Here is a 23,682-nt window from a genome sequence, read left to right as displayed (position 1 = left end):
ATAGTTATTTTGAAATTAGTGGGTGGTTGATATATGATGGCCAGCCTTCACTTGCAGCAAAGTACAATTGATAATAAAGAGGTACTTAATGCTACTTGAAAAAAGTGCCTTGGAACATTTGGGTGTGTTTAATTTTGATCACAGTTAAATGAAATTACTGGTAAGGGGTTCAAATGTTGTATGCAACAGAAAGGTTGCAGAAAACTTAATCGGATTGTAGAGGCTGGTCTGATCTTAGTGGATCTCCAATGAATTACCCTATGCTTGTAGGCTGGTCCATCTGGGAAGTGTCAGTCTAACAGCAAGTGGTTTAGCCCCATCTGCCAAAGCAGCCTTATTGTTTGCCTTTCCTGTGCATTCATGATTTATCCTGGCCTGGACCAACAAAGAAGTTGTGCAACTTTTATTTTGGGTAGGAAGTGACACAGCATTAAATTCATTTCTGAAAGCATGACATACGTTGTTTTTGTTTTTGCAAGTGATTTTTGTTTTTTTTTTCCTTTTTGCTGATCTCCAATTAACTTCTATTATATTAATGCCATAATGCCACGTGTAAGAACAGCTCCCTCTGATGGCCCAACGTGAAAACGATGTACCATTGACAGCTAGGATGTATAACCTCACGCAGTGGTATGAATAACCAGGATTTACCCGATCACTTTCTCTCTCTCAGTTCCTTCTCACTCTCTTCCCCTTTCTCTCTCTCACTCTCTCTCTCTCTCTCTCTCTCTCTCTCTCGTTCTAATACCAATATTCCTACTGATAACATAGATTGGATTCTGAGATGAGATGATTAGTTTAAAAAAAGTTTAAAGTGTCCTTGAATACTAAATTCCAGTTAAAATCCAATTAGGAAGAGGAGGGAGGAGGAGAGCGCTGGTGGGTTACGGTAATTAAGCCTGGAGCGGCTGATCCGTGCAGCGCCGCATTCGGTCAGTGGCATTCGGAGCATCTGGCCGACACATGGTGGCCGTGAGGAAGCGATGGTGACTGTGGGAGGGGACCCTCCTGGCCCCCCCCCCCCCCCTCTGCCCCCCCCCCCCCCCCCCAAAAAAAACTCCAAAGGAAGCGAGAGTCACAGAGACAAGAGAGCTGGTGCCTCTGCCAACACACGCACATACACACGCTAGCACACACACACTTGCACACACACGTATGCCCACACACTCATGGCTCCTGTTACCTGTATTCTTCTCCTGCTCCTGCTCCCAGGTAAGAGCTGCTCACTTCCCGCTTCTTGAGCGAATCACAGCCGTTCTGACATGTAAATCCTTTTTGGTGTGTGTGTGTGTGTGTTCGCGTGTGCTTTATTGTGTTAAGAATATCAATACGACTGGATGTGACTTGTGGCACACATTCCACTGGAAATGGAGTCAGAGGTAAGGGACTTTCACAAAGCAGTGAGCTCAGTCTGTTCCAGTGTGTGAGAAGTTTGCTTAGCTAAGACCCAATGCCCAGCTCAGATTCAGATTTAACCATGAGAAATGATAATTCTCACATATGAGAACTATTTGCCATTTTTGGTGAATGTATAGGTCTGTGCTATTTTTGTCCAAGTTAAGGCCTTTACTTATGTAGACTTCCCTGCAGTTTTTTTGTTGCTCTGTTAAGTTTTGCAAAAAATGTCACTGCACAAATAATAATGAATTTTGCTTTCATTTTGTAATGCCTGAAATGAAAACATGCTTAAAATTCATTTTCTGGTGTTGTTGCACAATGTCTTAGTGTCGAGTGTTGCAACTTTCTGCCCTGAGCAACTGATCCTGGATCAAATTCTAAATTATTCTTTTAACTCTGTGGGCTGAAAGTGGGCAATCTGGTCTTAGATCTGTCTTCAAGGGCACAAAAAGTATGCGGAACTCTCAGTGACGTGCATTTCAAACAAGCTTAGCCATTACATTTGATGGAGTTCATTTTGTGGCAATGACCCCGTCTCTAAGTTTCAGTTAAACAATTCAGAGGTGTATGTTGAAACATGAAATAAAAACGTGAATCTAATAAACACGATAAGATGTCTTACCGTCTATTTCCAATCCTGCTGCTTTTTTTCTGTCGTAGCACATATTTACATGACATTAAAGTATTGATTTGTATTTATTTTATATTATATTATTGTCTTTTAGGATTTGCGCTTATCCAGAGTAACTTACACACAGTATGTTACAATTTTATACATTTGTACAATGATACAACTGGATATATTTACTGAGGCAATTGTGGGTTAAGTATCCTGCCCAAGGGTACAACAGAAAATCAAACCAGCATCCATCAGGTTGCGAGCCCTAGTACTCCCCTGTATAGCTGCCTGTTTTGTTCAAGAAGGTTCCTGGATTGTTTAGCACAGAGAGTTTACGTCTGACAGGGGTTTGATGTGAAAGGGGTTGTGGTGATTTCTGGTGCTTTTTGACCATACAGTGGTTACCCTTGTAAAGTCCACATAACTCAACAACAACCCCCCGAAGCTAACCTGTCACCCCTCAACAGAATCACATGCAATCATGTTGCGAAAAACAGGACCTCCAAATTAAGAATGAGGAGCCAGGGAGAGAGGGGATGTGAAAGTGCTTCTAAGAAAAGCACACACGTGCAGGGGTTTACTGAGAATAAGAGGAACTTCTGCCAAACTTTGAATTTTCCACAGAGAGGCAAGTTATGGGCATCAATGAATCAAGTAATCCAGCAACCAACCAACCAGTTAATTAAGAAATCAGTCAGTCAGCCGAGCAACCAATTAAAAACGTCATTTCAATCATTCAAAACATATTTTTTGATGCACATTTTTAACAGTAAGCTGTTGCAGGACAGGCATTTTATCAAACCAGAAAACCTGATAACTCAGAAGGCAGGAAAATGGCTCCTTGTTTCCAGGAAAGGGAAACTGAGAGTGGAACAGGAAGCAGTGTGATGGACACATACGAAGGCCAGGGAATATAAAATATAAAAATATGAAAATGTCTGTAATTTCACTGTGTCTGACTCCTCGGGCTGCAGGAGCTCTGGGTGACGTGTCCACAGTGAAGGACCTGGTGGTGCTGGAGGGCCGCTCAGTCACCATTCCCTGCCACTACGACCCGCAGTACACGCGTCACGTCAAGTACTGGTGCCGGGGGACGCTGAAGGACTTCTGTTCCAGCCTGGCCCGCACGGACAGCCCCCCGGGGGCCAGCGGGAAGGTGGCGATCACTGACGACCTCGTGCAGAGAGTGTTCACCGTCACCATGAAGGACCTGCAGGAGGGAGACTCCGGCTGGTACTGGTGCGGGGTGGAGGTCGGAGGGATATGGAGAGCCGACGACACGGCGTCCGTGCACATCACGGTCACACACGGTGAGCGGGCCCGCGCCTGCGCCCGGTGCTCTGTTTTCGGCAATGACATCATCCCTCAGCACCAGTATTCTATTTCCCATTATGACATCAGCTATTGCACCAGCTGACCCGCTGGCATAGTCTACTTCCCATTATGACATCATTCAGGTTTCCAGTGCACCCGCACCAGATTAGATTCGTTTTTAGTTCATTGCTTATCTTATCTTATATCATTATGGCTTCATCTGTTTTCTCACGAGACTTCACCTGCCTGATGTGGAAAGCTAACGCTCCTGCTTCAGTTAGTTGCAAGAATCCACACCTCCACACTCTGTAGTTATAAACCCACAGCCCTCAGTGGTAGAGTGCTCCGTGAGCCCTCGTTTGCTTCCTGTTGCCACAGGGATGTCGGTGCTGAACAGCATGGTGGTGGGTGAGGAAGGGGGCAGCGTCAGCATCCAGTGTCTCTATGGCTACAGGCACAGGTGAGGCGTTCTCCGTCTCCGGAGCGATGACTCCGCGCCCCGTTCTGCCCCCCCCCCGTCTTGTCCCATACCGTCGCTATAAACGCCGTACGGAACTCCGCCCCCCCCCCCCCCCCCGCAGGGACAGCGTGAAGAAGTGGTGCCGCAGCGGGGACTGGGGCTCGTGCGTGTCGACCGATGCTAACGGCACCCTGGAGGGCGGGCCGGTCCGGATCCGGGACGACCGCAGGGGGGCGTTCACCGTGACCGTCCTGGCGCTGGAGACGAGTAACGCCGGCTGGTACTGGTGCGCCGCTGGTCAGCAGCAGGTTGCGGTTCACCTGACCGTCACCCCGCGGTCCACAACGCTGCTCAGCACTACCAGTACGCCTTTCATCTTCACCTTTCACAAAATACACCAGGAAACACAGTAATGGGGTCTTTTAAGCCACGGACACTCTGGGTACTTTCTGCTCTGACAACAGATTAAAGGTCAGCTTCCCCATGTCCAGTCCTAACGTCAATTATGATCCCTGATGAATTATGAAAGGTAAAAATGTACTGAAACAAACAGACGTAGTGGATTGACGTCATCACCAGTAATGAGCACCCCCTGCAGGTTATAAAGTGAACTTCATACAACTGGTGTAGAGGGGAACTGGTCCTTACCTCTTTGGCGGGAATGAAATCAAGTCCTTTTCTCGGGTGATAATCACTCCTTACATGCTTAACAACAGCTAGCAGGGCAAGTGAGAAAACATTCATAACACAATGGCACAGCACTATGAACATTTACAGATGAAAAGTTAAAAAAATGGGATGTCTGTCCTCTGTTGGTCTATTTCAGCAGGGGGAGCACCGATGACATCACTTCCTGCTACAGCTCCATCTAGACCCAAGGCTTCCTTTCTGTCCACTGTGGCTGTGGAACCAGACGAAGGAGGACAGGGCTTCTACAGGTTAGAAGCATTCTCTTCCTCACATGTGTATTTAGTTATCTCTCTGAAACATGAAACTAAAAACGTCCAAAGTGTTTATAAATCGCTATAAGTCTTGACATTAGGTGGGCATCATTTGGCACATCAGGTATTTCATATACACCTTTTTTATACAAGCCTGTTATGAGGAAAAAAAAATCTTTGGAATGTGATTTTCAGTTGAAACATTGTTTTTTTTCAAATTATTTCTACATTTTTAACAGATTAAGTGTGAATGTAACATGCTGTCATGTTTCTCTGTCAGTCACCCTGTATTGGGGTCACCCTTGATGATCTGTGGGACGCTGTTGCTACTGGCGGTTGTTGTCATGGTTCCCTGGAACATGTGGTACCAGTACAGTGAGTGATGTCTGTTTTATTCCTGCAGTCTGTCTGTGTATTCACAGGAATTTTGATCAGCTCCAACAAAACATGTTTCATATTTAGTTATGATTTTTTAAAATATTATTTTGCAATTTCAGAGAGGATCCAGAAAAGGAGGAACATGGATGAGCTCGCCACCTCCCTCAGCGTAAGTCTTACCCAACGACATGGCTGAACCAGCATCCTGCATGTCTCATTGAGTTAGGGCCTGCCAAACATAGTCAGCTTTTCTTATAGTTTATTAGGAGCTGCAAAACAAGCTTCATATCCTATCCATAATCAACTAAATGATATTCTATTTGGAAAGTAAAAAAGAGCGCCATGGTCACTGAAGTGCAGAGACCAATCAGAGTGATACAGGTTTTAGATACAGATCTCTCACTGTTTAAAGGTTGATCTCTCAGTATTTAAATGCAACTCTCACACTATTTGAATGTTAGTATCTGAATGTTGGCTTCTTCCTTGCTCTCACCGTTAAACGCAGATTTAACCCTTTAATCCCCTTAAATGCGGGTCCCTACTCTCTCCCACAGATGTACCCAGGCTGCGAGGGCGACCGGGCCAAAACCTCTGTCCTCTTCCTCAACACCGCCTCTCAGCAGGTGCACGTGCTCTGACTGCAGGTCACCCGCAGCTGAGTGGGCCGTGCCCCCGTACGCAGCGTGAGAGAGCGCACGTGCAACACAGCACACAGATCACACCGCATACTGATCACACAGATCACACAGCACACTGATCACACAGCACACTGATCACACCACACACTGATCACACCGCACACTGATCACACCGCATACAGATTGCACAGATCACACAGCACACTGATCACGCCACACACTGATCACACCGCATACACAACATACAACACGTGAAACACAGTACTCACAACACAACATGTTCTATATTGTGCACAGAACACATAACACACATAGTACATATCCCACATGACTTGATTTTTGATGACATGATTTTTGCTGAATATATATAGGTATATTAACATGTATCATATCAGGAGACCGGCACACCCATCCTTCTGGAGCATGAAACAAACCCATGACAACATGCTTATTGTATGTTTACCACCTATGTCTTACACAGCACACAGTACACAGAGTTTACCTCCGTGTCTCTATGCTGTGACACACTGCAAAGCCGGTATCAGTCGCGAGCTAACGGATGTGAAGCAAATTCAAGTTGTGCTTCCATTTAGATGGATAACGCTTATTAAAACATCACAACTAACATTATTTTTAAGCACTCCGTATTGATATACTGTTTACTGACCAGATGTGTTTATTTGAGGTTTGAGGTCACCGAAATGTGGTGCCCGAGTCGTTTCATTAAAACAAGTATTAAAATGGAAATGTTTCAGCTGTCATCACCGTAATTGCACGCCGCGCTTCTATCCCCGCAAAATGCGCCTGTGCCTGAGACAGTGCGGCTGCAACCTGGCTGCAATTCCAACTTTGTACACAGAGGGGCACTGTGGTGCTGTCAGTAAATGAGCAGGCGCCCCCAGATGCTGGAGACCAACGTGAGAGAGGGAGAGAGCTCACCACAAGGGGGGGGACATGTATAACAGGGCACTGAGATGCAAAAAGCCAGATCAAATTTGCCTGCTCTGTCGTCGCTCTCTTAACCTCAGAAACCTGTCAGTAATGTTAATTATATTAAAATGAAATAAAAGTAACTCATAGTCATCTTAAACCTTTAAATGTGCTTTACAGAATATTTCCAGAAGGATGTCTAATTACAATAATAATTAATGATCATCATCCATCAAGATGTAGGAATTAGGAGGCTCTTTCTAACAAAATTAGCAGCTTTCAAGCTTTATAAACCACATGCAGGTACTCGTCAGCAGGTACTTGACACACACACACACACACACACATACACACACTCACACACTCACACACACACATATCTCATATTCATCCTCTCCTCAGTCTCATTCATCTCATGGAATTAGAAAATTAACTGTTTATTTCGCACATTTTAGCAGCTTTGGAGACTACATTTATACACATATTGCAAGAAATGACAGGCTGATTATGGCATTGGCGATCGATGCAACTTTGTGCCCCATTTATGGCTTCACAGCAATCTGAGTGAAAGAGGAAGAGAGCAAGAGAAATCATTGCAATATTGCAATTCTGCAGTAAGAGTCTCGCTCCGTTCCAGACAAATTCCTGTTTCTCTATAAGTTGGCTTTCATTCAAACTGGTGTGAGAAAGTGAAATCTGTAGGTTGCTCTGGATATAAACATCTGCCGAATAAATAAACACATAAATAATAAAGTTGTTTAACAGGAAACTGTCTTTTCATTTCTGACAGAGCAAGTCAACCACATCGAACGGAGCAGAAGCATCAATATTGAGAAAATAAACATATTAGCATCTAATATGTGTACACTGCCCCACCCCCCCCATATATGTGACATGACATATCAAGCCATTACAATACTAACTTACACATGTCTGCACTGAGTACAAATGCAAGTATTTGAAAATACAATGTCACAAATACAAATTCAAATACAAGGCAATGCAGAGAAAATACAGCACAACTTTCTAATAGTGGCAAAGAGTGAAACGTGAGTTATGGAGCGATATAAGCATGCATATATTTTATCCTCTGTTCTGGACTTCACTCTTAAATGATGCACCAGAATTTGCACACTGTATAAAAAATTGTGAGCAGAGCTGCAATGTACTTTTCTTTTAAGACAGCTGCCCAACTGTCCTTTGGCCTGCAGTTGCCATGGTTACCCGGACGCCGTGGAAAAGACCAAGTAGGAATCATTTCCTGTCTTTTCCTCAGAAATGATATTTAATGAAAAAACACATGAAACGGGTAATGGTGGTGTGGCTGGCGCTGGGAGAAACAACAAATTGTGATGTCCTTTTCATATTATATTTCATCAAGAACTTGAAGCAGGCATTTTCAGATAGGGGGCCTTGTGTGTGTGTATGTTAAGAAGAGAAAGCAGAAGTTGAGTGTGTATGTAGCAGTGTTGCTCAAGGTTTCACCCTCGTTTCTCTTCCTTAGAGGAAACTCAGACTGACAGAGGACAAACCATGCTGGGTACACAGTAAGTGAGTTTCGTACAGTGGATTGCTGTAGAGTTTGCATCTGTTTGGAAGAGTAACAGCAGATGCATTCTACCACAGTTACTGAAGGTAATCAGGGAGATAACCAGTACAAGCAGATCTGTGAGAATACTGAATTACTTTTTACTCCTTCAAAGGCATCAAACTCATTTTAAGTTATGCTATTTTGCAGAACTGCTGATACTGACAGAACACACAGTGTTTCTCAGGAAAGGCCGTTCCTGTCTTTGTGCCGACTTTGTCTTGTGTCAGTAAAGACTCTGCCTCTGTGACAGTACTGATTGTTTCTGTCTCAGTACTGACAGAGCTTCACCACTGGAACTGACTGTATTGCTACCTCGGTACTGACAGAGTTTGTCTCTCAGTACTGACTGTATTCCTGTCTCAGTACTGACAGCGTATATCTCTCTGTCCTGACTGTATTCCTGTCTCAGTACTGACAGCGTATATCTCTCTGTCCTGACTGTATTGCTGTCTCAGTACTGACAGCGTATATCTCTCTGTACTGACTGTATTGCTGTCTAGGTACTGACAGAGTTTGTCTCAGTACTGACTGTATTGCTGTCTCAGTACTGACTGTATTGCTGTCTCAGTACTGACTGTATTCCTGTCTCAGTACTGACAGTGTATATCTCTCAGTACTGACTGTATTGCTGTCTCAGTACTGACAGTGCATATCTCTCAGTACTGACTGTATTGCTGTCTCAGTACTGACTGTATTGCTGTCTCAGTACTAACTGTATTCCTGTCTCAGTACTGACTGTATTGCTGTCTCAGTACTGACTGTATTGCTGTCTTGGTTCTGACAGTGTCTCTGTCTCTCTCCCAGTTTGCTACAGGTCTTGAAGATGAAGTGACATACAGCACAGTGGTGTCCAAGAATAGAACAGCTCAGAATGAAGTGAATCTTTTCGATTCTGTATTTTGAGAGTCATTAACTACTTTCCTTGGGAACGTAAACATTTGAACGTTCCTTTTAAACCACTGCATTAATTCAACAGCAGTGAGTTACATGTGTCTCAAATTGCACCAGAGCCTAAACACAATTCCCTCCATGCCAAGAGTTAAATAAATTGGATTTCTCATGCAAATTATTTCATGCATGGATATTAAAACTTGCAGACTCTGTTTTCAGTATGTTTGGTTACTTGACAATTGCTCTTATCCTCTTTTCCTGGCTTAGAAAGCAAATGATTCATGCATGGAATTTCTGAATGTGGAAATGTTGGAAAATACTGGGCTCTTCTGAAACAGAGTGGTTTTATGACTTCTCATGATACCATCTACTGGTCATGAAGTACATTACACAGTAAAAACATAATTCAGAGGCAATTTTTATTCAATCAGACAGATAAGGCACATTTGCATGATATGAACATCATACATAAAAAAAACCCCTGAAAGTCCTGACAGAGAAAATTAATGCAAATGGATATTGTATAAAGAAAAAGGAAAACGTTTTAATTTCAGTGTGGAAAATAAGGCATATCAGTATCAATATGGCATGGAAACCCTTAGGTAGCATTAGATTGACTAGTAGCTGGATCAGATTTATTCTGCTCCAGATCTTTTTTTAATGATGCCTTCCACCTGCGACTGAATGAAAAACAGAGAGAGAGAGAGAGAGAATTTCAGTAAGGAAAATGGTTGCTCTTTGACACTATGTCAAACTTCTCTGAGTTAATCAGATAAATCAATTAATCAACCTGTAATAATTTAGTCATTCAAGATAAATTTGTGGTGTGAGACATTAAGATGAAACAAAATCTTTATCTGACGAAAATCTTTATCTGTCTCACCGTCGACATTGAAACAGTTTGTTTGTTTAAAAAGCACCTGTGTCTCTTCTCTGCATCCATGTATAAAAATGATTATTTTTGTATTAATCACATCAGTTCTGACCAGGCCCACATTAACCATATTTCATTACTCCACCCAAGAAACTTAGAGAGATTGACTCTGCTGATCATAATATAAACTGTCGTGACTGAAATGCTTACTGGTCTCTGACGATCATGGCAGAGATGATGGTGCATGTGAGGAAGAGCAGGGAAATGGCAGCTTTCAGCAGCACGTCAAGAGTTATTACCCAGCAGGGAGTTTTGGAAGCTGGAGCTTCTGTTGTAAAAGTTTCAGTCAGGATTCATCGCAGATGCTTATTAATTGTGTTATTTTACCAGTGAACTCACTGGCCACAGGCACAAGGCCACTGTACTAAGCTCAGAATGACTCAGTCTACAGGTTTACATCTGAACATTGTTAAAGGTGGGAAATTACACATCAATACAGTGAAATGTTTAACCTCACGTTGCAATTAACTTCATATATCCTGCATAATGATAAACAAGAAACTCCCAGACCAAGGATCTTCCTCACTGGATATACCTTCATATAGAAAGCACAGCTTTTCAAATACACATAGAGAGGTTTGTGTCTTTCTCTCACATTGGCTACAGCAATATCTAACTGTCCAGAGAATGAGCAGCTGAGAGAAAGGAGGTGTCACTCTTCTGCTGCAAATGTACAACAAATCTCAAACTTTCCAAATATTAGCTGCTTACCTGTGGTGACAGTAGGTTTATTTGTAACGCTGATATGAACTGGGATCTGTAGGCCTCCTGCAGAACACCAGTACCAGCCTGTGTCCTTCCTCTCCAGTTCCCTCACTGTCACGGTTAGGAGCCGCTGTGTGTGGTTAACGTGCAGATTGACTCTGTCCTGGGACGTCCCACTCCCCCCTGCTGTCAGACAGGAGATCTGGTCCCCAATCCTGCACCACATTTTCTCTTTATCCTTGAGTCTGTCACCATAGCGACAAAATACTCTCACAATGCCGCCTACCTCACCTGTCACCATGTTCTTCACCACTGACAGGTCTGGGGTACCTGAACACAGACACGGTGTTAATAAGTCTGGGGCACCTGGACACAAACACAGTGTTAATAAGTCTGGGGTACCTGAACACAGACATGGTGTTAATAAGTCTGGGGCACCTGAACACAAACATGGTGTTAATAGGGCTGGGGTACCTGAACACAGACACAGTGTTAATAAATCTGGGGTACCTGAACACAAACACGGTGTTAATAAGTCTGGGGTACCTGAACACAGACACAGTAAATGGTATTGCATTAGATGCTATCAGGTTAGTGAGCTGAATGTGTTGTGTTTAACTGATCCTGTAGAAGGCTGTTAATTAATGTTTGTAAAAGCCATCCTCATGCTGGGCAGTTTGTAGGTTGCCCTAACTGTGGCCTGTAGCAAAGACAGCTCACCTTCAGTGACTGTGAGATGTAGACGCTCTCCATCATCTCGTCCCACATTGATGTCCACACCACACCAATAATAACCAGAGTCTTTAACCTGCAGGTCATTCAGGGTCACAGTGAAGACCTGCTGGGCGGGCCCATCTGTGACTGATACATTCTCTTTCCTCTGTGGAGTGTCAGTGTGCACTATGGTGGTGCACTGGTACCAGTGATACCCCCGACACCAGTATTTGACATGAGCTTTATAGTTCTGATCATAGTAACATGGAATAGTGACAGATGCCCCTTTCTGCACAGTTAACCTGCTCACTGTCCTCAAACCGTCTGCACCTGCAGGGAAAACCAAATACTGTCAGGGAGTGATTTTAGCTCCTTATTAGCAATTGTTTACATATAAACATAAATAACTAATTATTAACCATTATGACTATGTGTCCATTCATCATCTCATTTCAGCAGATATAATCATATAAGCACTCTTTATGAAAACATAATAATCAGTCAGTGCAGACTGCAGAAAAATCACCCTATATCAGAGTACTAATTTAGTTGAAGGATGACACTTCTGACCATATGATCACTGGTCTGTAGATCACTGCCTGAGCTCTTTGCATCATCCTTCTCGCAAACATGCACTGCAATCTGACCACAGTATCTCTCTCAGTGAAGTATCCCTCAGTGTCCCTTTCTGTGAAGTATCTTTCAGTGCTCCTCTCTGTGAAGCATCTCTCAGTGTTCCTCTCTGTGAAGTATCTCTCAGTGTTCCTCTCTGTGAAGTATCTCTCAGTATCCCTCTCTGTGAAGTATCTCTCAGTGTCCCTTTCTGTGAAGTATCTCTCAGTGTACCTCTCTGTGAAGTATCCCTCAGTGTCCCTTTCTGTGAGGCATCTCTCAGTATTACCCTCTGTGTGGTGCTCCTCAAACTGTTCCAACTGCTTGCTCACACCCTCAAAAGGCTTGAACATCATTCTTACGCAAGACTAGAATGACGTCTGACACAACTGTACTGAGAGCAGGTGCAAAAAGCCTCAGAAACTCATAAAGCACCGCAGCCCACTGCATCCCTGCAAATGTCTGTATTTCCAAACAAGTGAGGGTTTATTTCATAAAGCAATTTAAAAGCAGTTCTGAAACAATTCAAATATTGCATAAAATGTATCAGACTTATGTTATCTTCAGGAGACCTGATCCACAGGTCACCAATCCAGATGTTCACATGGGAATAATCATTCTTCCTGTATAGTTTCTTCCTCTTTCTGTTGTGTACATTTTTCTGTGATCACACTGAGCAAATTATAACCTGAGCAATTCAGAGATGGTTCACACCAATCAAGTACATTTGTTTGTATTTGTTTAATGTGCAGACTCACAGAGCACCGAAAGACCCAACATAAATACAACTCATCTTGTAGGCAACCAGTAATTCAGTTTAACTTTAAATATAATTGAAACATAATTGCTGCATTTTAATGCAGTCAGGAGCAGCAGGTGAAGTTCATTTTTTAATCTGCTCTCTGCTCTCTATCCTCTTCCTTTAGAATGATATGCATCTCGATCTCAACATTGATGGCTCATACATATTGCTGCAAAATTTTTCCAGAGATGAGATGAACGAGTCTTACCTGAGAGGAAGAGGATGATGACGATGAGAGGAGCCATGTGTGTATGTGATTGTGTGTGTGTGTGTGTGTGTGTGTGTGTATGTGTGTGAAAGAGAGAGAGAGAGAGAGGGAGAGAGAGAGAGAGAGAGCATGTGAGTGTGGGAGAGTCACAGATCTCTTCATCAGAGTGAGAGGTTGTGCTCTCTGGAAATGGAGCATCACCTCTGTGTAATCATAGCAATAACTGTTTCTCAACCTAGTTCCGCTTGTTATTGACACATTCACACACACGCAGTTGTGGCTACTAGAGGCAAAACAGAGGAGTCTGCTCTTGACCGATCATTCAGTGGGTTCTAAAGGAGTAGCACTTTTTTACTGTATATGCGAGATGTTTTACACATTTATTCAGTAGACAGAAAGTCATGGATCCATTTAAACACTGCCACTTGGACTGCCCTTGACAATGTGTGCACACGCAAACACGCACATCTGAACACGCGCGCACTCACACATGCATGCACACCTTATTTCAATTTCCAAATAAAAGCCACTGAGTCTAGCTGAGCAACGAGGCGAGCTGTTTGGTCCGGACACCTCTGCTCAGCAAGGCTTTACTGTGGTCTTTGTTCTCATGCCGAAGACATTTGATCTGAACACAGCTCTTGTGTCTCGTCACAAAACAGTGTGTCAGCACTTCGGCCCGCTAGCTGTTGTTTTGGTGTTGCTCCCTGCCTGGCAGTGTCGTCCATGTGCTTTTGTTTACAGTTCCCTTGTGTTCCGGCCCCGCCCCGCTCTCCGCCCTGTCCCCACCCACCTGATTTCCTGATCACCTCCACCTGCCTGCCTGCCCACCTGCATCCCATCTCCTCGTCAGCCCAGCGCTTTACCTACCCTGCTTGACTCCGTCTTGTTGCCAGTTTGTCTCGGTGTTTTCTCTGTTACATACCTGCCTTGTTACTTGTGTTATTGATCCTGTGCCGACTTCTGCCTGACCTCCTACCCTGCCTGCCGTCCTGCCCTGGTTGTCTGATCTGCCTGCCTGGTTTTGACCCAGCCTGTTCCTGTCTTTGATCCCTGCTTCTGGTTTGTTTCTGCCTCAGACTGCCTTCCTGGCTTTTGAGCCTGCCTGTTCTGCCAATATGACCTTGCCCTGTGATTTCCTAATAAACCTCTTGGAACCTGTACACGCCTGGTCTGCGTTTGAGTCCGTGCCTGTGCCCTGACACTGTAGTTGAGGAGACTCCATGAACCATTGAATTTATGGTTGCAAAAAAATCCTGAACAAACAAATGCCACAGCAACACACATTTTGTCAGAACAATCCTTTTTTAGTCTAACAACAAAGACACAGTATTTATTTTTCAGAGAGAACTACTTTGGAGACACTATTCACACATCTGTCCATTCTGACAAGGTATATTTACAACCTTTTTCACAATTTTGTGACAATATTTTATCTTGTCAGCAACATTTGAATTACATGTAAAACAATCTAGTTTGGCTATCACTCATGGCGGAAAAAAAATCCTAACAAACAAAATCCTATTAATAACTTTATGATTTACCTTCAAGAACCAACATGATCAAAAATCAGAACCGTTTTCACAGAATGGATTTTAAAATTCTCCATCATATACAGAATAAATGAATACTTCATCTGAGCACCGCCAAGCGGACGTGGGAACCTGTGTATATGATGTCTGGCTAGTACAGTGAATACAGGTGAGTGCAGGAGTTCTTCCAGTGCAAATGTGGTGCTGAAATATTATCAAAGGGAATTCCACCGTCTTGCTCTGGTCCACATTCTGCAGGAGGGCTAAAATGAGATGAAGGCAGTTCTCTGATTCACTCGTACGCAGCCAACAGCTATGCTTCACACTGTGAGTCTCACAGTGCCCAACAGGGAAGTGGGCACTGATTAGTGAATGGCCTCCCACCGCTGGTACACCCACACGCAGCCAGTGGCTTTTTTACTACAAATCCCACAATGCACCATAGTGAGGTGGGTGCCGATTGGAGGATAGGCGATACTCCACTGATGTCATCCTAGCAGCTGGCAGGCGTCTTGCAACTCGCAGCGTCTCTGAGGGCAGTGAGATGAGGAGACCCTCTGATACCCCCACCCGTACCCCCAAAGGCCAGTTCAGGGGGAGTCCTGGAGGGAGCAGGCAGCTAGGCGTGGATCAATAGGAGCGTTATACAGGGTAACACAGAGCTGCTGTTGAAATCACATGCTGGTCAACCAATAACATGTCTTGAAAGCAGTGTTTTACTGTGGCTTGCTTGTTTTAAAAATGCATTTTTAGAATCGTGTAAGTTTAGGCTCTGGTGCGTTTTAAATCTCTTATGTCTCGAGAGCATCATCCAGCTCCATGACACACAGAGACCCGGCAGCATGAGAAACTCACCTGCTAACACTGAGGAGCCATGGAGCTGTAGGTGACCTCATCCCCAGGGTCAAAGCGCCAAGGCTGGGACGGCTCTCCTGCCTGCCAGAGGTCAAAAGTCACAGAGACAATCTGATGCTGGTTTTCAGCAGGAGCCCTGAGATGTAAGGGGATGTTTGTTAGCTCCCCTGAAAAGTGGAATGGGAATCGATCCTACCTCTCTTTGCTGAAATACGATGGAGCTATAGGTGGCATCATCACCTGGGTCTACAGGAGGCTGGAGACACAAACACACACACACACAACACACACACACACACACACACACACACACACACACACACACACACAGCATAATGAGATTGGGTGCATTTGAGATACATGTAACTCACTGCTGTTGAACTAATGCATATGTTCAAATGTTTTCGTTCCCAAGGAAAGTAGTTAATAACTCTCAAAATACAGAATCGAAAAGATTCACTTCATTCTGAGCTGCTCTATTCTTGGACACCACTGTGCTGTATGTCACTTCATCTTCAAGACCTGTAGCAAACTGGGAGAGAGACAGAGACACTGTCAGTACCGAGACAGCAATACAGTCAGTACTGAGACAGCAATACAGTCAGTACTGAGACAGCAATACAGGCAGTACTGAGACAGGAATACAGTCAGTACTGAGGCAGCAATACAGTCAGTACTGAGACAGCAATACAGTCAGTAATGAGACAGGAATACAGTCAGTACTGAGAGATATACACTGTCAGAACCGAGACAGCAATACAGTCAGTACTGAGGCAGCAATACAGACAGTACAGAGAGATATACACTGTCAGTACTGAGACAGCAATACAGCAATACAACTCTGTCAGAACCGAGACAGCAATACAGTCAGTACTGAGACAGCAATACAGGCAGTACTGAGACAGCAATACAGTCAGTACTGAGGCAGCAATACAGTCAGTACTGAGACAGCAATACAGTCAGTACTGAGAGATATACACTGTCAGAACCGAGACAGCAATACAGCAATACAACTCTGTCAGTACTGAGACAGCAATACAGTCAGTACCGACAGATGTACACTGTCAGTACTGAGAGACTAACTACTTCGCACATTGCCCACACTGAAGCATCAACTATGGATCTCGCTTTATGCGTAAATAAGCAGGATGTCCAGCTGGTCTGGCCATCCTAATCTGTTGCAAGGTATGAGGCATGTGTATGAGTACGTCTGCTGGTGACCTAGTATGGTTGTGATGTTGTATGGGTATATGTATGAGTATGTCTCTTCGTCTACTGATAATTCTGTGGTGAAATGCCTTGTGACTGTGCTGCAAACCAATTTCCCCACGGGAACAAATAAAGTTTGTATTCTATTCTAACTCTGTCAGTATTGAGAGAAAAACAGTGTCAGTACTGAGACAGCAATACAATCATCATAATGACAGATATACCCTGTCAGTACTGAGACAAGAATAGTCAGCACTGAGACGGAAAATGTCAGTGCTGTCACAGGAGCAGAGTCAATACTGTGACAAGACAAATTGGCACAGACACAGAAAGAGTTTGTTCTCTGAAAGGCACGCAGCCACTGCTGACAAACAGTGTCAGTCCTGAGACAGCAGGCCCCTGGTGCGCATTACAGACATTCAAACTGAAGTCCACCTGATTTATACACATTTCTGCTGAATGTAAGAAATTAAAGCAGCAAGGAACCGTATACGTTTCCAAAGCAAGAAGAAGAAAGAGATTTACTTTTTTCCGAGCACTTTTTTTCTTGGACACCACTGTGCTGTATGTCACTTCACCTTCAAGACCTGTAGCAAACTGGGAGAGAGACAGAGACACTGTCAGAACCGAGACAGCAATACAGTCAGTACTGAGACAGCAATACAGTCAGTACTGAGAGATATACACTGTCAGAACCGAGACAGCAATACAGTCAGTACTGAGACAGCAATACAGTCAGTACTGAGACAGCAATGCAGTCAGTACTGAGAGATATACACTGTCAGTAGTAAAACAGTCAGTACTGAGGTGGAAACAGTGTCAGTGCCAAGAAGGCAGTAATATTGAACACGCCGAATACAGGAAACCAGGAATGGCTGTCAGCATCACTTGGCTTGCATGACAAAAATGAGTTTTGGTGCCATTCAGTATTCTCACAGATCTGCTTGTACTGGCTATCTCTCTGACTACCTACAGTAACTGTGGTAGAATGCATCTGCTGTTACTCTTCCAAACAGTTGCAGACTCTACAGCAATCCACTGTACGAAACTCGCTTACTGTGGACCCAGCATGGTTTGTGCCTCCTCTCTCAGTCTGAGTTTCCTCTAAGGAAGAGAATTGATTGTGAAACCTTGAGCAGCACTACCAACTTCTGCTTTCTTAAGAGATAGACACAAATAAAGCATGCATTCTGTAAATACCTCTGTCAACTTGCCAGTAAATCATTTAGGAAATTTAATAAAAAGCACAACAAGAACAAGAAGATCTCCTGTCCTTTCTGAAAACAACCACAACCGGACTGCCCATTTCGTGTTGTCATTACATCTTTGTTCAGATTAACTCAAATACATCAAGCATATTATACATTTAATTTATGAAAATCCATAAGCATATTGTGCTTACTGTGTCTTTTCCACAGCTTCCACGTAACCATGGCAACAATCACCAGCAGCAACAGCAGGCCAAAGGTTACCAGTAGGTGAGTTAGGGGAGAGGTACTGCCACAGCAAGAGAAGAACATTAAACCCACACTTATTTGTATATTGTTCTGATTCTGGAAGACCATTAAAGTGCCAAGTCATGGAAAGAAGATGAAAAAATATTATATTAACCACTACTGTAACATGTCTGAGCCTCTGTCTGGCTTCCACCTTGAAATCTGCTGTCACATACAAAGTGGTCTTCATGGTTTGTACCATTTACGTTTGGTTTACGTGTGGTTTTGAAGCCACGCCTGTTCTTCAGCGTGCAGTTTATTCATTTCTGTGTAATGAGGAAGAAAGCACTGCTGTGCTACTACTGGTTTGTGTTGCTGAAGGTCTACAAAGTTCTGCCGGTCTCAAGTAACGACAGCTTTCACTTACAGTCGTGCAAAGTGAGAACTATGCAACATTAGGGAACTCATTGGTGTGTTTTATATAGACTCATATAGCAGACTATAGTAAATAGATTCATATAGAAGAAATATTTTCAAACTTGCATACACTTGGGAAACACTGTATTTTATTTCATAGTTTATTTTTACGCGTTTCGTGTATTTATGTCACTGCTGAAAAAAAGTTATACATGCTCTGGGATGGATAATGTTGGATTGTACTGTATCTGCATTGAATTGTAAATATTTTATAATTTTACTTAAAATTATTTGAGCTGTAATACCCACAGGGTTCATAGTTAACACAAGATATTCAGTTATGACCGGTGCTCCTTTCTCCTCAGTTGGTTACAGTTCATAGCATGTTCTGGTACTGTTTTCACTCTAGGGACTATGGATGGTCTGTTTAAGACTGTTCCCCTTAATGAATATTCATAAGGAGGCAGTGAATCAGAGCACTTGTAGCTTTGACAAATGCAGAGAAAATGTTTTAATGTGATGGCCACTGAGCTTGCTATCTGATCCATATGATCTGTTGACTCATACATCCATGATCCATTAATAATCTGTGGTTTAACTGTCACGTGTCACTCTTGTAACTTGTGCCCTGTTACCTAGCAACCTGACATCACAGCTGGTATGAATAAACAACACGATAATACAGAGACCAATTTACAAAAATAAAGCATTTGGTGTAAAATAGTGACACCAGCTTTTCTAGTGGTACAGGCAAAACGACCCTGCTAACCGTCAGAATGTGTTCTGTACCATGGAGTGTTCTGCACTCCATACCCATGTTAATAATTGTATATGTAGAAAACATTTCCTCTTTTAATGTTGGCTCATGACGACTTCTGCAATAAAGTGCAGCTGAGAGCGTGCAAAAGCAAGAAGTACACATATTTACATTTTTGGGTCAGCCCTGTGTTTGGTTGGCGTCGAAGCTGTGGAAGGAGACACAGAGAGTCTGTTAAACGTGCTATCACAGACAAAACCACTGCTACTGCACTTTCACCGTTTAAACTCTACTATGAGGGTCAGTTTGAAAGAGCATGTATTAACGAGACCGTAGATGGAGGAGGATGCACACATGTCAATAGTTTTAATTGGCTATTCAAATCTGTGGTGGTAAACAAGATGATAGCTGACAAATTCTCCAACTCATTGCATGAAAATGCATATCCAAACAGGTGTATAGTTCCAGACTGACAACAGCTGAGATCTGACAGACCGGTGCTCCATACATAAGCAGGTGCGAGAACAGAGAGTAAATTCACCTGCAAATGTGTCACAACATCCCACACCTTGACCAAGGCTTTCCAAATATTAGCTGCTTACCTGTGGTGACAGTAGGTTTATTTGTAACGCTGATATGAACTGGGATCTGTAGGTCTCCTGCAGAACACCAGTACCAGCCTGTGTCCTTCCTCTCCAGTTCCCTCACTGCCACGGTGAGGAGCCGCTGTGTGTGGTTAACGTGCAGATTGACTTTGTCCTGGGACGTCCCACTCCCCCCTGCTGTCAGACAGGAGATCCACTCCCCAAACCTGCACCACATCTTCTCTTCATCCTTGAGTCTGTCACCATAGCGACAAAAGACTCTTACAATGCCGCCTACCTCACCTGTCACCATGTCCCTCACCACTGACAGGTCTGGGGTACCTGAACACAGACACAGTAAATGGTATTGCATTAGATGCTATCAGGTTAGTGAGCTGAATGTGTTGTGTTTAACTGATCCTGTAGAAGGCTGTTAATTAATGTTTGTAAAAGCCATCCTCATGCTGGGCAGTTTGTAGGTTGCCCTAACTGTGGCCTGTAGCAAAGACAGCTCACCTTCAGTGACTGTGAGATGTAGACGCTCTCCATCATCTCGTCCCACATTGATCTCCACACCACACCAATAATAACCAGAGTCTTTAACCTGCAGGTCATTCAGGGTCACAGTGAAGACCTGCTGGGCGGGGTCATCTGTGATTGACACTTTTCCTGTTGTCTGTGGAGAGTCAGTGCGCACTATGGTGGCACAGTTGTGCCAGTGATACCCCCGACACCAGTATTTGACATGAGCTTTATAGTTCTGATCATAGTAACATGGGATAGTGACGTATGCCCATTCCTGCACAGTTAACCTGCTCACTGTCCTCAAACCGTCAGCACCTGCAGGGAAAACCAGTCAACTGTCATTAGGAAGCTATTACTTTTTTCAACATATCTGCTATCATTGAGCTCAGTATTAACAATTACATTATTAGGCTATCACTACCTCACTATTAGCAGTTATAACCATATAACTATCATTGTATTATTTTCACCTTTATAATCACAGAACCATCCATTACATTACATTACTGTCATTTAGGAGATAATCCTATCCAAAGCAATGTACATAGGTTACAATTTTATCAATTTATACAGCTAGATATCTACTGAGATAACTGTGGGTTAACTACCTTACCCAAGGGTACAGCAGCAGTGCCCCAGCATGGAATCGAACGAGAAACCGTACAGTTATGACCTTTGCCCATTACCACTATGCCACACTGCTGCCCATCCAAATTATGTCACATTTTGTAAACAGGTATACTGCCATTAGTGCAGTACTATCCTTTATAAACATATATACCTTCACTGGGACATTATTACCCTTAAGAAACATATCACAAGCCCATTTTACTTGTCATAAACATATAGCCATCAATAGGGCATTGTTACCTAAACCATATGGAGTAACCATGTATTTTCAAAAAAAAATCTTTTTTGTCTACCTTAGAAAGCAAAGTACATCTGAAAGCTGATTTTTAGGAGTAATGTCAAAATTATTTTTAAACAATGGAAAAAAAATCTTACAGTCAAAGGTATGTTTTTCTCTGAACTTTATCAGAATAGAAAACAATGGGAGAATACTCAGTAAAGAAAGCTCCTGTCAATTGACTCATGGTCACTCTCTTTTGTAGTTTTTTCTTTGGCATGACCAAGGGAGACAGATATAGAGATGTTTATTTGAACCAAAATCAAATGGGGACAGTGGCTACATGGGTGACATTTGTGTGTCTGGCTGAAACAGACTGTTAATACTATTCGTTGTTAATGAAAAAGACCTGTAGATCAGATTCATGTCTGCTGTACCCTAACACAGGATCAAAAAAGTCCTGTTTTGATGAAATGAATGAATAAATGAATAAATGATTAAATAAATAACATTTCACTATTTCAACCATGCATTCCAAATAATCACAGCCCACAGCATAGGCGAAAAGTGTCTGTTTACATGGACCAAGTAAATGTCATCATCATTACTCAGCAGATACTTGTATCTATGAAAGCTTGCATAATGCTAAAAGACAATGGTGCAAGCAAAAACCAACTTGTATATGAAACAATAATTCAGTTTCACTTTAAAGAGAAGCTGCTTCATGTAACAGGTAGATTTCACACTGTAACTGCAACCTGCTTTCTTCTTTGCACCTCAGAAACTGGCCAGGTCATGATCATTAATATTACACAACAATGCATTCACAGTGTCATTTTGCTGCAAGGTTTCTCTAAACCGTATGGGCCAGCATTTAAAACAACTAAAGAAATCAACGCAATCAGTTTCATTTCTCCGTGAGATGAAAGAGTCTTACCTGTCAGGATGAAGAGGATGAAGATCAGAGGAGCCATGTGTGTGTGACGGAGAGAGAAAGCGGGAGATGGTGTGTGTGTGTGTGTGTGTGTGTGTGTGTGTGTGTGTGTGCGCGCGCGTGTGTGTGTGTGTGTGTGTGTGTGTGTCCGTGACCATCAGAGCGATATGTGGCTACAGCTGTGGGGACAGACTGTCATTTCCTGTTCCTCTGTGACATCACTATTTCTCAGTCTCGGCCCTCTTCTTCTTCCCTCTTTTTATTCCTCTCTCGCTCACTCATTCATAAACGGACATTGATACATTAACAGATGATGTGGAGATTATTGAGATTTCAAACAGGACTGACTTCAGTGGAATACAGAATCATTTTAACAGTTCAGTGACTGTCTCATTAGCACTTGGTTGTATAGTACTTATAATGTTTTAATCATTTAGCCTATTTCCTTTAGTTTGATGGGCCTCTCAGAGCCCCGACCACCTCCATTCTCAAGGTCATTATACCCCTGGGGAATTTCTGAAGTGCTGTTTTTAACTCACCATAGATGTGCAGACAGCACCCCCTTGTGGTGACCTGCTCTCTATGCTCATCTCTCCCTGTCAGGCTTCAGGGCTTGGGGGTCCAGCTCTTCTCTTTTCACATCCACTCCTGCCACCAAAGCTACTCTCATGACTGCCACCACAGCGCCCTCTTGTGTACAAATAAGGAGCCGCAAAGGCACCTCCTGTACCACAAGCTAGTGTGCTTTTGCAGGGACATAAGCATAAAAATGAAATGCTATCAGAGTACTTTAAGGCGTTTAAACAAAACACCTCAATCCATCCACATCAAAAATCCATCCTCCTCTCTGCTGGACAGAAGTCACTGAAGCGGACATGCATTCAGGAAGCGAATCAGAAATGACTGTGGTTCCCAGCTTCAAGGAAGTTGAACAACTTCATAAGCAAGAGGGGATGCATCTGCTGCACCAGCAGCTGTCTGTCAGAGAGACACAACGGCACACACAGAGACTGGAGCAGGAGTGACTTTTAATGAGTTAAAAACAGAGGACAGAAATAGGTGGAGATACAGCGGAGGGAATACCAAACAATAAATAATGCAGCGAGGCTCTTAGTGAACGTAAACCGGTTAAAACACGGACAGAGAGCTCTTTTTCAGACAGGACCTGAGACGGAGCTCTTATCTGTGCCTGATCTGGGCGCTGGCTACTGATACCTCCACAGACACATGGGGGTTAACGCAGTCAAAGTGCCACAGTGGGAACTTGAGCAGCGGGTACAGATATAAAGGGATTTTCGTGTTGAAATGAGTGGCACATCCAGAAACAAGAGAGCGTTAATTATGATTGAGATGCAGTACTTTCCATTGCAACTCCATACAGTCCATACAGTGCACACCAAAAGCAGGTACAGGAAATCAGAAAAACAGCAACACAATTTCTGTAAAAATGA

The 23,682-nt window shown here is 43.3% G+C and overlaps 2 protein-coding genes and 2 long non-coding RNA genes across 4 annotated transcripts; 2 read left to right on the top strand and 2 right to left on the bottom strand.

Annotated features, from left to right (window-relative positions):
* The first annotated feature begins 1,103 nt into the window (after positions 1 to 1,103).
* Positions 1,104 to 4,204, top strand: LOC118771502 (polymeric immunoglobulin receptor-like). Its single transcript, XM_036519510.1, has 4 exons — positions 1,104 to 1,212; positions 2,992 to 3,327; positions 3,710 to 3,791; positions 3,913 to 4,204. The coding sequence occupies exons 1-4, from the start codon at positions 1,170 to 1,172 to the stop codon at positions 4,202 to 4,204; spliced, it is 753 nt and encodes a 250-aa protein (XP_036375403.1). The 5' UTR covers positions 1,104 to 1,169.
* A 460-nt stretch (positions 4,205 to 4,664) lies between these two features.
* On the top strand, positions 4,665 to 5,823 carry LOC118770896. Its single transcript, XR_005004585.1, has 4 exons — positions 4,665 to 4,729; positions 5,013 to 5,107; positions 5,230 to 5,279; positions 5,665 to 5,823. It is a non-coding gene; the product is annotated as an uncharacterized LOC118770896 (long non-coding RNA).
* Positions 5,824 to 10,240: 4,417 nt separating this feature from the next.
* Positions 10,241 to 22,271, bottom strand: LOC118771501 (polymeric immunoglobulin receptor-like). The gene is made up of 8 exons (XM_036519509.1): positions 22,235 to 22,271; positions 20,442 to 20,765; positions 19,944 to 20,267; positions 19,513 to 19,549; positions 11,816 to 11,843; positions 11,520 to 11,712; positions 10,806 to 11,129; positions 10,241 to 10,305 (listed from the first exon to the last, which is right to left on the bottom strand). Exons 1-8 carry the CDS (start codon positions 22,269 to 22,271, stop codon positions 10,241 to 10,243), a joined length of 1,332 nt encoding a protein of 443 aa, XP_036375402.1.
* On the bottom strand, positions 15,135 to 16,054 carry LOC118770895. The gene is made up of 4 exons (XR_005004584.1): positions 15,983 to 16,054; positions 15,719 to 15,778; positions 15,523 to 15,603; positions 15,135 to 15,286 (listed from the first exon to the last, which is right to left on the bottom strand). It is a non-coding gene; the product is annotated as an uncharacterized LOC118770895 (long non-coding RNA).
* Positions 22,272 to 23,682: the final 1,411 nt, after the last annotated feature.

Source organism: Megalops cyprinoides, chromosome 24, assembly GCF_013368585.1.
Source record: "Megalops cyprinoides isolate fMegCyp1 chromosome 24, fMegCyp1.pri, whole genome shotgun sequence".
NCBI lineage: Eukaryota > Metazoa > Chordata > Actinopteri > Elopiformes > Megalopidae > Megalops > Megalops cyprinoides.
The sequence above is the reverse complement of the archived record's forward strand: the minus strand, read 5'-3'. Positions and strand labels throughout refer to the sequence as shown.